Here is a 14,190-nt window from a genome sequence, read left to right on the forward strand (position 1 = left end):
ATTTTCTCCCCTTTTCAGAGTCTATCCTTGATATGTTCATCTTAACCGGTGATAGATTTTCTCTTTGATATGTTCATCCTAACCGATGACGGGTGTCCTCCTTGACATTTTCCAGGCAAGTATATCCTTGATATGTTCATCTTAACCGGTGACGAATTTTCTTCCCTGTTGAGTTTATCCTTGATATGTTCATCCTAACCGATGACGGATACTCTCACCCTTGGTCTTCTACCCAGTAACTGGTAGTTATAAATCCTATTTTCGGCAAATTTCCCCAGCAAGGCTATTCTTACCCAGTAACCGGTAATGAATACTCCCTCCTGGCGATTCTCACTGAGTCATCCTTGATATGTTCATCCTAACCGATGACGGATGGTCTCTCTGACAGATCTTTATTATCTCATTACCCAGTAATAGGTGGTAGATAATAGATTTCTGCTCCTTCTGTGTTGAAATTTTATTTCTCCCCAGTAGAGTTGAGTGCGCATTTCCTTAGTGAAATCGCTTTCCCCTGCATGATTCGAGTACTTTAGTTTTATCCCGACTTACTCGTATCCCTTGCAGATGTTGTTATTTCCCCGGCTGAGTCTTTCCATGTTTGCATGGAATCCCTCTATTCCCCGGTAGTTTTAAGTCGTAGCATGGTCTACACATAACTCCTTGCATTAACTTTTGCATTCACATCATATGCATCATGAGGTCTCTTAGGGACCAAAATTTGTTTTTCTATGTTGTTATTTAAGCCTATTCTACTGAGTCGAGCCGAAGATTTTAACCTTCACCTTCTAAGTTAGAATGTCCTTAAATAGGGGCAGCTGTAAGACCCTAATTTTGACCCTAAGATCCCTCATGCAAATCCATCATAAGCATTAGCATTAGGATCATGTCTTGGCATCCTCCTTACCCCTCTTTCATTGGGTTTGTTTTAGGAGAGATCACCAAGCACTTTGTGATTATATCATACTTGTATTTTATCATTTCACTAACTAAAATACCAAAAATATGTCTTTGCATTTGTCTAACTCTTTTGTAGGTAGGGCATTGATCTCATTTGATTCATCAAGTTCACATCTAGGGTTTGAGACCCTCATGAACAAAGAGCACAACCAAGAATTGATTCAAGAATGGTTATGAACATCATATATGAGTTCCATTTATTCCTACATGATATATTGATCAAGTTTTCTTCAAGAGTTTGAGGGTGATTTGCCTTGGAAACCCTAGTTTGACTGGGTATCTTGAGTAACTTCTCCAACAAGGTATCTCACCAATTGATCAAATTTATCAAGGGAAACTTCAAAATTCATCATCTTATGCATATATGATCTACCATGACCCAAGAAAGCCAAGAGAATTGGAAATTAGTAAGTTGGTTGATGGTGGTTGGCCAGATGAATTCATCTGATCAAAACTGGGTCTCCCTAGACCCTATCTCCTGCAATTTTCACCATATGAAAATGATTCCAAGATCAAACTTTCTCTTAATTACATTCCAAATAACTTTCATGTTGATACCTAGAGCTAGTTTTGCTTGGAAAATCACTTTCTATATTGAAACATAATAGGTCATTTTGTCTAAACCCTAATTTGAAAGTCAACTTCCCAAGGCCATAACTTGCTCAATTTTTATGAGATGAAAGATTTCCAAGTTGAACAATCAAATTCAATGTGTCTACTTCAACTTTGATGTTTGTAGTGGGAGCTATTTCAATTTGTTTGAGCGTGTGATATGAGGTTACATTATAGGTCACTTTTGACCTATACCATTGATCAAGTGATTTTTCCAAACTTCAAAAATGCATAACTCTATCATTTCAAATCCAAATGACATGAAACTGGTGAGAATTTTGAAGGTATTTGAGAGAGATACAACTTTTATAAATACACTTTTCTCATTTGAAGCTCATATAAAAAGTTAAGCAAAGTGGAATATTGAGACATATGGCTTGACACTTAGAAAAATTTTGATATGTCAAAAATTTCCAAACTTCCACCTCAAATTTCTCCAAGTTCCATGCTCCAAATGAAAAAGTTTTGAACATGGAAGTTGTTCCTCTTGATCTCACATTTCCAAAGACCTCAAATTCATTCATTTTGGACAAGAAATGCATAGGTTGCGCATGGGTTAAACAGGGTGACATCACTTGGCATGGATCAAACTTCAAACATCAATGTGCATTTGCCTTGCAATCCAAGCTTACTTCAGAGCATCTGATATTCAATTATGGACCTCAAACAATCATTTCATGGGCCTATGCACGCCCATGCACCATTGCATCACCATTTGTCAAAATTGGAAAGTGAATGTGAGTGTGCAATTATCAACCATTTCAGCTATAAATAGAGCTTCAATTGCTCGGAATTTCACACACATTGGCGTCAGATTTGATCCTCCATTTTAAACCCTCAATTCTCAAAGGATAAGCCTGAAAAATTCTCTTGAATTTGAGCTTGAATCTCCAATGTTTTGGAATTCAATTCTCCAGGAACCCATAGCTTTTTAACCATTCAATCCTTCTCCTGCAAGCAAGTGGAGTGAGTCCAAGCACAAGCAAGATCAAGATCCATCGAATCCAGACCTACATTGAAGGTATTTTCCAAAAAAATTGAACTCTTTGATTCTCTCAAATTCTTGCTCAATTCTATTGATATTTTGGTTGTCTGAAGTCCTACCAATGTAGGCAAGAAGATTGAGTTGCTTTAAGGCTAAATCGAAGAACCTCAGTTCATGTACCTTAAATTTCAATTCCATATATCTCTCAATATACTTGGAATTGGAGTGAATGGAGGTCAGATTTGAGCTCAGTGCCATTTTTTCTTTAAGATCATGTCCTTGTTTTTCTTTTTGGTGATGGTTCATTGTGGACCAGTCCGGTGAGGTCCACCGGAGAAGATGACCGGAGCTCTGGCTCCGGCAATAAGTTGGCAAGGCTCTGAACCACATGATCCATCCATTACGTTTTAATCTTGATCGTTGGTTTTAAATATCACCTATGCAATGTTGTTGACTCAAGTCCATGTGGAACGCGCGCTAGGGACCATCTGATCTGCCACCTCAATTAATGAGGGAGATCTGATGGTCCACGTATTTTTGATTATTTGAATTTTTATTTTTATTGCATTTTCTTCAATAATTCATATTAAATTCAACATTGATCCAAAAAATATGAGACTTTCACCAAAAAAATTCAAATATTTTTCTCTTTCATATTCTGAATTAAAATTATTTTTTGGATCATTATTAATATTTTTCATGAATTAATTGATTTTGCATTTGTTTTTAATTGGTATTTAATCCTCTTCTACCTTGAATGCCCAAAAAGTTTTCGCAATTCGCACATTCAGGTTTTAAATGATTAACTATGGGCATATGTCATACCCCAAAATTTGCCCTCCCATTTTCATTCTTCATCCAAACTTTGACCCAAGATTCATCTGTACTCATTCATGCCTCATTTATATGTATTATTCATTCATGTTAATACTTTCTAACAAGCATCACATATTCAAAGCTTGTGGTTAATTCAAACTAGGGTTTTGCTTGAGGATTAAAGAATTGATCATCACATGGAATGCATACCCTAATTTCATGCTCTATTGGATCTTGATTCATGAAGTTCACATCATGACATTCACTTATGTATTAAAACCCTAATTCTTGAGTTTACTAATCATTGACCTCATGAGTTTTGACTTGGTCACCTAAACCATAGTTCTTAACTTTGGGTATTCATTTTGCTTTGAGTGGTTATGAAACACTAATTTCATGAGTCAGTTGTCTTGATTGGCTTGAAGAGAATTATTGTTTGGATCATGTGGCTTGCAACCCTAGTTTTCTTGGTTCGTGTCATTAATGATTCCTTGATTGCTTGTTTGATCATCCTTGTCCATATTGCTTGACATTTGTGATCCATTGATTTGTATAATGGTGTATTCTTGACATTTATGGATAGCAGCTTCTCTATTGATCTTGAGAAACCCTAATTCATGCATTGGCCCTTATGGTTTTATGCATCACTTGGTTTTGGTTTAGTACATGGTCACTGGTTCATTTGGTACCTGACATTGTTGCATTCATGTACTTATGTCATTCATGCATCCATATGATCTATAACCTTTCAATTTCCATTAGCACACTTTAGTTAATTTGTTCATATTATACATATTGAATTTCAATTTGACTTTGGTGGGAATTTCTCATTTTTATGAAACATGGATTTAAGAATCAACTTTTATTGCAAATTTATTACATTTATATTTCAATTTACATTTCTATAAAACATATTTATAAAAGAGAACATTTTTGGTAATGTTGACTTTTTGGTCAACAATTGACTTTTTGGTCAACTGTTGACCAAAGTCAACATGATCTAGCAATCCTAAAATTTCATCCTTCTTCATCCATCATATTCATGCCATGTTGCTCCATTTGATTTGCCTACAAAGATAACGAACATAAGTTAACATTTGAAACCATTTGACATTAACATTTCAAAACCATTTGACACCAACATTTCAAAACCTTTTTAAGCTAAACATTTAAATTTCAAATCAAACTTTTACTAATATTCAAATCCATTTCAAATAACTTTCAAATCCAATACAAATGACCTTCAAAACCGCTTTTGATTAATATTTCAATCCATTTAGAACCATTTCAAATTAACTAAATTAAACATTTAAATCCATCCATTTCAAATTAGCTTTTATTAACCTTTAAATCCTTTTCAAATCAACATTCCACAAAACCAAACTTAACATAAATCAATTTCAATTAAACATCCAAACCAATTCCCAATTAATTTAACATTCAAATCGATTTCAAACTAACAATTCAAATTCTATTTAATTAACATAGTTAAACCCCATTCATTTGCTGCTAACAAAAGCTGTGACAGATAAAAAATCAGATCAAACCACCTCTCATACTCGAATTCATTTGCTGCCAATTACCTTTTTGATCAAAAATCAATTAATCAAACTAACATTTTGAAATTTAACAATAACAATTTTTCACAACTTTCATTAACAGCAAAGGTGATTTTTCCATCCACTGCAGAATCAAATTCTAGCTCATTTTCATTTTGAATTTTTAACTAACATTTACATTTGATAACTAACTATAACTAAATTTTAATTTAACACTAATTTCATGTGAATTTGATAACTAGTTTTGAATTACTATATATATACTTATTCACTCATTTCACAGAAAAACTCTTTTTTTTTCAATCATTTACTTCATTCAGTCACAAAGAAAAAGTTACCCAAATTCTCCCATTCATATACACGATTGTTCTTCTTCATCAAAACAGAACTCAACACAAACAGAAGCATAACAAAACACCAAAACGCACGCATTCGAGAAGGCATCGTTACACAATCAATCTCATAGAAGAAGAGAGAAGAAGAAGAAGAGACAGAGAAAAACAGAGGAAGAATCGTACCTGTTTTCGTTGTCGCGTCGAAATCAATATTCAATTCATAGTTTTTTAGTTGTTTTTGAAGCTTATAAACAGAGAAGCGTTTTTTCCTTTCCTCTTTTGCTTGCTGCAACTCAGCTAAACATTCTCTTCATTTGTTAGTAGCTTGGATTAGGTTTGAGCTGAGGCCCAAACAGATTGTTCCAACACCCCATATGTTTGGGCCTGCAACCCCCATTGAATCTCTTAATTTTTTACTAAATTAATTCATGTTAATATTTCTTTTGGATAATTATAATTAGGGTTAGAATTAAGATTAAACATGGTTGATTATGTTAATTAGAATTCTAATTAGACTAATTGGAATATTCATTTTTAGAGTAATTAGAGTTTAGGACTTAGAATTATAATTAATTAGAGGTTTGGAATTTTATACTTTTTATAATTTTAGGTTTAGAATTCTAGGACTAGTTTGGGAATTTAGATTAATTAGAAATTGGTTAGGATATTTAGATTAGAAATATTAGAATTTAATTAAATTAATTAGGGTTTTTAGAACTTGATTAGAATTTTTAGAATTCTAATTAGATTATTGATAATTAGATTTTGATAGAATATAATTAGATGGTTAGATAGTTAGGTTGTTTAGCTTTAACTAGATATTGATCCCTAATTGTTCCATTAACCTTATACATGTTTCCATATCTTAGGACTTGTAAAATCATCTCATTAATTCATTAGGTTGTTGTACATAGTTCAACTATTTGAATCCCACTAGTTAGTGTTGATCAAAGGTCACTTTGATCAACTAAATCCTTTGCGTCATGCTTGAATCCCTAAGCCTATTCAAGTGATTAAAAGATCCTTGATCACTTGATAGGACATGCCCATTATGCTCAAGTTGTACTGAGTATGCTGGATATCATGAGCTCAAGACCTCAAGATTTAAGTCCAAGTTCAAGACTTCAAAGTCAATACTAATCAAGCGTGGTTGACAAAGTGAACTACTTCTCAAGCACAACAAAGGTCAACACTTGTTAATCCTGATTCAAGTTGTATGACATGAGCCTTAAAAAATAGAGAAGGAGTGAGAGTGGAGAATTCATTAACTCATTCTAAATATCTTTGAGTACAGGATGAATGACCCAGTTTCTCATCGTATTCACCTTTATTCATAGACTTTAGTACAATTCGAGTCAAATGATTGTCGAGTCTTCTTCTACAACAAGCAATATCGTATCACCAGGATCAACAATCAAGATCTTCTATCAACAACTTGTGGATCCTGATTCAAGTTGTATGTCATGAGCCTTAAGTAACGAAGAATGATGAGAGTGGAACATTCCTATACTTGTCTAGAACATCTTTGGGTACGGGACGAATGACCCAACTGCTCAAGGTATTCGTTTTTTTTCATAGACTTTAGTGAAATTTGAATCATATAATTGACAAGTTTTCTTCAAGCACATCAATCATTCAATACTTCAGCAGTGAATCACCATTTCTTCATCAATCACTCTCTCCTCTTTGGATCACTAATCATACTCTCCTTGATATTCATATATCCTTTGGGTTAATTCCCTTGTGCTCAAGTCTTTGAATCCCGGTCAATTACTCATGGTTTGCCCTATCAGTCCTCTTGTGCTTTGGCAAACCCTCCAATCATTGTGAGCCTTATCAGTCCTTTTGTGCTTGGTCCCACTGTATTCAATCATTGTTTGCCTTATCAGTCCTCTTGTGCTTTGGGAAACCCCCTAATCATTGTTTGTCTTGTAAGACCTCTCATGCTTAGACAAATCTCTTGAACTCTTTTGCCTTATAAGCCCTCTTGTGTGTTGGTAAATTATCTCCTATTCATTGTTCTCCTTCTAAGATCTCTCGTGCTTAGGCAAACACTTTTGAGCTTTTTGCCCTGTAAACCCTCTTGTGTATTGGCAAACCATCTCTTATTTACTGCTTGTCTTATAAGACCTCTCGTGCTTAGAAAAATCTATGTTGCCTTGTAAATCCTCTCGTGTGTAGGCCAGTCACTTGCTCATTTGTAATTATGGTTGATTACCCTCATTGGTTAATGCCACACTCGTGCTTTTTAAGAAATTTACTTTTCCTCTTGGCAATCCAATCAAATATCATTTCTTTGTTTTCGTGGTTCCACGAACTACAGAGCTCTGACTTTCTAATTGCGCGCTGAGAATACGTAAGCACGGGGGTTCAAATCCTCCGCAAGCATGTTTATTTATTCTTCTCGTTCTCCAATCACTCATCTATCATCATCCATTATTCAAATATCTTCATTCAAAATCTTCTACCTTCATTCACTCCATGTGATATACTGCTCTCTTTGAACCAAATACATTATTCCTTTGGATTCCATGCATACTTATGGGCAAATATCCAATGCCTGCCTCTGAATCAAGAGTTATTTTGTTTGTCTCGTTAGTCCTCCCGTTGCTTAGACAAACATCTCCTTACCTACTTTGAATTCGTATACAGGCAATGCCCTTTGTTTTTGGTCATACCATATAGTGGTTAATGCTCCAGCCATACCACATTTTGGTTAATGCCAGTTTTACTCACTGATTCAAATTTCATCCATTTTTGGAGTCAAACCACATAATCCTTTGGTTCAAACCATATTTGTTATCACTCTTCTTTCACCTCCTACCATTAGTTATACGAACTACAGAGCGCTGAATTCCTTATTGCATTATAATGGTACGTAGGCATGAGGGCCCTAATCCTCTCCGAGCACTTTATCTATTTCTTTTCATTTCCTTTTATCCTTTTCGCGAGTAATTGTTAGATATCACACTCATTCGAGTAAGAACAATCAAAACGGTTTATGTTGAGTACAACAGATGTGAGGGTGCTAATACTTTTCCCCTTGTATAACCGACTTCCTTACCCATTTTCTCTTCCCTTGAGCTTTATCAATGTTTTTTCTTTCTTTCGGGAATAAATAAAGCTCGATAGCAACTCTGTTGTACCTTCGAGCATGCGATGCGTTCAGGTATATTTCCGCTAGCTTTAGAGAATGGTAAAGGAACGTGCATAACTCATTCTTGTTCTTCAATTGAGATGAGATTAAATGAAATATGTATGGTTTACGAAGAAAAAAAAGTATGAATATGACAAAACTACAGAGAAGATGAAGAAAAAAATTGATCTATTACGACAAAAATTTACTTACATTTCACTTTCTTTCAAATTATATGTTTCTAAAATTTACTTACATTTCATTTTCTTTCAAATTATATGTTTTTTATTTCTTACAATTTCACATCAATTAAAAAATCTAAATAATTTTATATGAAAATGATAAAGATAAATTATAAATAAATTTTAAAATTATTTTTCAAATGATATAAAAAAGAGAAGAAAAGAAAACAAGAAATATGTATACTATTTCATTAAAATTGTAAAGTGCTTTAAGATTAAGAATTTTTTCTTCTTCTTTTTCATAACTATTTATCCTTCTTCTATCATTCAATGGCCAACAAATGATTTATAATAAAAAACAAGAAAACGCATATTCCAAAAGAATCCATTCCAATAAACTCCCACACTTCCAACTTCGTTGGATTCTCTATCGCTAATAATCAAATTGATTCTATCCAAATTCCAAAACTTGTTCCTTCCTTCTGAATATGAACACTACCGCTCTCTCTATAAACCCTTCTCTTCCTTCATCTTCATCATCTTCTTCACACCCTTCTGTTACCTCTCTTAGATTCCAACGTTTTTCATCATTAGGACCAAAACCCATTACTCTTTCTTGTAGAAAAACTCAATTTTGCTATTTTCAAGGGCTAAAAACGGTCAAGGGTAGAAAAAGTTTGGTGCTTGAAGCTACAAACATGGATAAAACAGAGGTTGATTCTCATGATGAAGAGGATAAGGAAGAGGGTAGTTCTTCTACTTTGGTTGACTCTGAAAATCAGAGGAATTCAAAGCCTCGGAGAATTGCTCTCTTTGTTGAGCCTTCTCCATTTGCGTAAGTCCCCTTTTTGTTTTTGCCTTGTTCTTCATTTTTGCATTCTGATATTATCTAATGCTTTATTGAATGTGCTATTTGTGTTTGCTGTTGAAATTGAAACCTCACTGCAATTGTTTTGATTGTTTTAGCAAGAATCATTTCAAAATCAATTTTTGACACACCGCAAAAGCAAACACAATGCATTAATATGTCACAATGCAAATAGAGATATGAAATTTTTTAAAATTATAGGGCAAGATGCTACAGTAATGCACATGGATATATAGTCAAAACACATCCTTGATTTGGAAGGTGAGCATAAATAGTTGTAGACATTATGAGATATTATAGAGTTAAGAATCAACACGAGAATAAAGTTAGTGCAGTAGAGATGATGGTGTTGCATTTGATGTGTGGTAAGACTATACAGGATAGGATAAGATTAAGAAATGACAATATTAAAGAGTGTTGGGGTAGCATCTATTGTCGAAAAGATGGTAGAAAATAGACTTAAGTGGTTTGGGCATGTAGAGAGAAGACCGGTAGATTCCTTGGTAAGGAGAGTAGATCAGATGGAGAGAAGTCAAACAACTAGAGATAGAGAAAGACCTAAAAAGACTATAAGAGAAATTATTAAGAAAGATTTTGAGATTGACGATTTGAATAGAATCATGGTCCTCGATAGAATATTGTGGGAAAAGTTGATCAATATATACTATATTTTTGCTTTGGAAGTAACAGCTTGTGTTGCTTACCTAATTATTGTTATAGTACAGTCTAAATTGTTATAGAAGTTCATTCAATAAATAAAAGTAGTAAATTGTAAAGTACCGCTATGATCCTAGGAGTATTATTTTGAAGTGTTTGTGCTTCCTTGATTGTAATCTTCCTTTGCCATTGAGTAGTTAATCTACCTATTTTTATAGTTTCTGTCTGCATTGCAATCCAAATGAGATCAAACTGAAATTGGCATTACTCATATGTCATTCTTCAAAAGATGTATATCATGCAAGTTATTCAAGTAACCAAAGATACGTATCTTCATTTTTAACAGAATATCTGTTCTCGGCCATTTCTATTTTGCAGATATGTCTCAGGATACAAAAACCGGTTTCAGAATTTTATCAAATGTCTTCGCGAAATGGGAGATGAGGTAACTTTTCTACTTGTTTTGTATCTAAGTATCATGTTGTTTATCATATTTTTTCTTTTACATTGCATTCTAACTACTTGTGTTTATTTGTTTGCTATAGGTGATGGTTGTGACAACACATAAAGGAGTGCCCCAGGAGTTTTATGGAGCTAAATTAATAGGATCTTGGAGGTTCTGCTTTAGTTTCTTAACTCATATCTCTTAATTACCATAATCACGAGATTTGGTTTGCCTGTTCATGTATTTTTGAAAAACTACCGGTACCATATTTTACATTAATACTTATCATTTCTCAAACTCAAATCGGAAATTCAGCTTTCCGCTCCCTTGGTATCAAAACGTACCCCTCTCTTTGGCACTTAGTCCAAGAATAATTTCAGAGGTAGCTCGGTTTAAGCCTGACATAATACACGCATCATCACCAGGCATAATGGTTGGTCTGCAATTCTTATATCTCCTTATTCATTAAACTTTGGTGTCAATTAGGATAACATAGATGTGTCTGATACTACCATATTTTCAGGTTTTTGGTGCTCTTATCATTGCTAAACTTTTATCTGTTCCAATTGTCATGTCTTATCATACCCATGTACCAGTGTAAGCTTCAGTCCGATTTCAACTTTTCTAAACATATTCATCATTTTAGATTGCATAGCTCTTTTGTTCACGATTGTTCTAATACAATAATATGATGTCTGATCTGGTCTATATTAGACCATGTATTGCTCGTGTCGTATTTAAATGCAATTATCGTGTGTTCTCTGTTTGCATTTAAACAGATAGCTATTCTAATGGCTTATGTATAAGCTTTATTGTGTCTCCAGGTACATTCCAAGATATACATTTAGTTGGCTGGTGATACCTATGTGGTGGGTCATAAGTATGTATACTTACCTGCTTTTTCATTTTCGGACTACGTATTTATGAGCATAACATAAATTTTGATGTTTCATGTAGAATTTCTTCACCGAGCCGCTGACCTGACTCTGGTGCCATCTGTTGCCATTGGAAGGGATCTTCAAGCGGCAAGAGTGACAGCAGGTGAACATAGAATCCCCTTATCTGCGCTTAGTTGGTGACATAGTCTAAATATACGCAATTCTCAGCATGCTTTTCGTCAATGCAGAAAATTTTAGAGACTGATCTGTTTCTCTTGTTGATATCCAGCTAACAAGATTCGTCTTTGGAACAAAGGTGTTGATTCTGAAAGTTTTCATCCTCGATACCGTTCGCATGAAATGCGATTAAGGCTAAGGTTTGAACCTTTAGTCATGTTTTCCTGTTATTTACAAGTTTTGGTAATGATTGGTTTTCGTCTTATTCTTACAGCAACGGTGAACCTGAGAAACCCTTGATAGTTCATGTTGGACGGCTTGGAGTAGAAAAGAGTTTAGATTTTCTAAAAGGGTAGAGAACTTTATCTTGCGATTTCCTTAACTTGAGGTTGTTACTTGCTTATCGATCATAGGAACTTGAATATCTTTACCCTTCCTTTGACACACCCGACCCACGTGGTTTTGTAGACTCATGGATAAGCTTCCTGAAGCTCGAATTGCTTTCGTTGGAGATGGACCATACAGGTGACTTATTATAATACAACACGTCTCGAATTGCTTTCATTGCTTTTAACTAATCGATATCTATGAGTTCTTAACTACCAGGGTGGAGCTAGAAAAATTGTTTGAAGGAATGCCTGCGGTATTCACCGGAATGTTAGGAGGCGAAGAACTCTCTCAAGCATATGCTAGTGGAGATGTATTCGTCATGCCTTCAGAGTCCGAGACGCTTGGATTCGTTGTTTTGGAAGCCATGTCTTCAGGGATACCTGTGGTGGGCGCACGTGCCGGAGGCATTCCCGATATAATTCCTGCGGATCAAGAAGGTAAAACTGGCTATCTTTACAATCCAGGTGATCTTGAAGATTGCTTGAGTAAATTGAAGCCTCTATTGTTCGACAAAAAGTTGAGAGAAACCATAGGAAAAGCTGCCCGTGATGAGATGGAGAAATTTGACTGGAAGGCAGCCACCCGAAAGGTTCGCAATGAGCAATACAATGCTGCGATTTGGTTTTGGCGCAAGAAAAGGGCAATACTATTTAGACCGTTACAATGGATTACTAAACGTGTTTTCCCATCGCCACAAGTCAATTGTAGATGATTTAAATAAGCTTACCATACTTAGGATTGTTCCTTGTGTGTAACACAGTAGTTTTTCTGAATATAATGCAGCTTACATTACAAGAGCTTAATGCAAAAACAAAACAAACCAATTCTAAAATTGAGTCAAAGTTTGTTGAAGACCATCAAATGCTTTCTTAAGATATGGAACAATTTGTGATGGAATGTCCATAGTGGCTTCTGCATTTTCAGGTAGTTTGTCTATATGTGGAAGTGGAAGTTCTACAAATTTAAATAAAGGTTGTGAATTAGGAGGAATTTGAGGGAGGCGTTTGATGTTTCTAGGTGTGAAAATGAATGAAATTTTGTGACCTTTTTTATCTGAGTTTAGAAATCTCGAAAAAAGGACTAAAATGGCGCGGACACTATGCATTTAAAGGGCTCAATTGGTGCATGCACTCTGCGTTTTATGGACATGCTCAAAAGGTGCGCCAGTTGGTTTTACAAATACCCCTCTTGCAATTTTTTTTACTTTTTAATATATATAATAAAACATTATACTGTAATATTTAATAAGACAAGTCAATTGGATCAGAGCCTACTTATAACTAAATTTTGTATGAATAGATGTGTAATGTGTTATGGAGGATAATATACATATATTAAGGGTAATGGTTTGTTCATAGTCACAATGTGTAGAGTTCTCATCGTTCCCGAACAAATTCAATATATGATCGATTTGTGTCTTACTTTCTTCTTCATCATCAACATCATCGATAAATGTCATTGAAGTTGATAGTTTAGCTAGTTTAAATATTTGAGATTGATCAAATATTTGAGATTGTTGAGATTGATGGAGTAAAATATACAACTCAATATAGTTGAATCCAGAATGTTTATGACTAACAAACATGCTTTCAACATCTTCATCTCAAACCTTTAGCTGGAAAAATTTGACTTGATTGTTTAAAAAAAATACGGGATGTTGATATATAATTTGTGAGATTGGACCAGACATTAACTTTGTCTCTATTCTCTCTTCAAAGACAAGACATTTGATTTAAATATCAGTATTTTGAAAATCAAACTGAGATACATCAAAGACATATGTCTCTCCATTGACGTGAGCGTTAATAATATGATTTGGTCTAGCAAACATATCGGTAATGAAGTTGGTGTTTTTGGTTTGAGATTGGTTTAATAGATCTAATGGAACATGTCAATGGTCAAATTCGTCTGTGATAAGCCCAACCTATCCAATTGACCTAGCCTATCAACAATACAAAGATGTCAATAGCTATTACACCACCCACTACCATTCTGGAAAAGTTGTACCAATGCGCCAATAGATAAAATTGTTTTCTTTAGCGATTCTATTTATTTATTTTGTTATTGTTGTTATTGTTGTTGTTGTTCTTGTTCTTGTTGTTGTACTTGTAGTTCTTGTTGCTGTTATTGTTCTTGTTGTTGTTGTTTTTGTTCAAGTTGTTGCTCTTGTTGTTTTTATTTTTGTTGTTGTTG

The 14,190-nt window shown here is 34.4% G+C and overlaps 1 protein-coding gene and 1 long non-coding RNA gene across 3 annotated transcripts; one reads left to right on the forward strand and one right to left on the reverse strand.

Annotated features, from left to right (window-relative positions):
* Nucleotides 1-4,217: 4,217 nt before the first annotated feature.
* Nucleotides 4,218-5,641, reverse strand: LOC127129228 (uncharacterized). Its single transcript, XR_007806228.1, has 2 exons — nt 5,448-5,641; nt 4,218-4,438 (listed from the first exon to the last, which is right to left on the reverse strand). It is a non-coding gene; the product is annotated as an uncharacterized LOC127129228 (long non-coding RNA).
* Nucleotides 5,642-8,880: 3,239 nt separating this feature from the next.
* Nucleotides 8,881-12,920, forward strand: LOC127127491 (sulfoquinovosyl transferase SQD2). 2 transcript variants are annotated; one of them, XM_051056684.1, is made up of 11 exons: nt 8,881-9,417; nt 10,486-10,552; nt 10,653-10,723; nt 10,868-10,985; nt 11,076-11,149; nt 11,377-11,432; nt 11,510-11,593; nt 11,720-11,807; nt 11,882-11,959; nt 12,076-12,132; nt 12,214-12,920. In XM_051056684.1, the coding sequence occupies exons 1-11, from the start codon at nt 9,071-9,073 to the stop codon at nt 12,707-12,709; spliced, it is 1,536 nt and encodes a 511-aa protein (XP_050912641.1). In that variant the 5' UTR covers nt 8,881-9,070; the 3' UTR covers nt 12,710-12,920. The 2 variants fall into 2 exon arrangements, with proteins under 2 accessions (XP_050912641.1, XP_050912642.1); XM_051056685.1 differs by lacking the exons at nt 10,868-10,985; nt 11,076-11,149.
* Nucleotides 12,921-14,190: the final 1,270 nt, after the last annotated feature.

This window comes from Lathyrus oleraceus, chromosome 3 (genome assembly GCF_024323335.1).
Source record: "Lathyrus oleraceus cultivar Zhongwan6 chromosome 3, CAAS_Psat_ZW6_1.0, whole genome shotgun sequence".
NCBI classification, from domain to species: domain Eukaryota; kingdom Viridiplantae; phylum Streptophyta; class Magnoliopsida; order Fabales; family Fabaceae; genus Lathyrus; species Lathyrus oleraceus.

Coding starts and splice junctions, on each gene's coding strand:
- LOC127127491 (XM_051056684.1), top strand. CDS start 9,071: ATGAACACTACCGCTCTCTCTATAAACCCTTCTCTTCCTTCATCTTCA. Junction 10,724..10,867: donor AAATTAATAGGATCTTGGAG/GTTCTGCTTTAG, acceptor TCGGAAATTCAG/CTTTCCGCTCCCTTGGTATC. Junction 12,133..12,213: donor GTTGGAGATGGACCATACAG/GTGACTTATTAT, acceptor CTTAACTACCAG/GGTGGAGCTAGAAAAATTGT.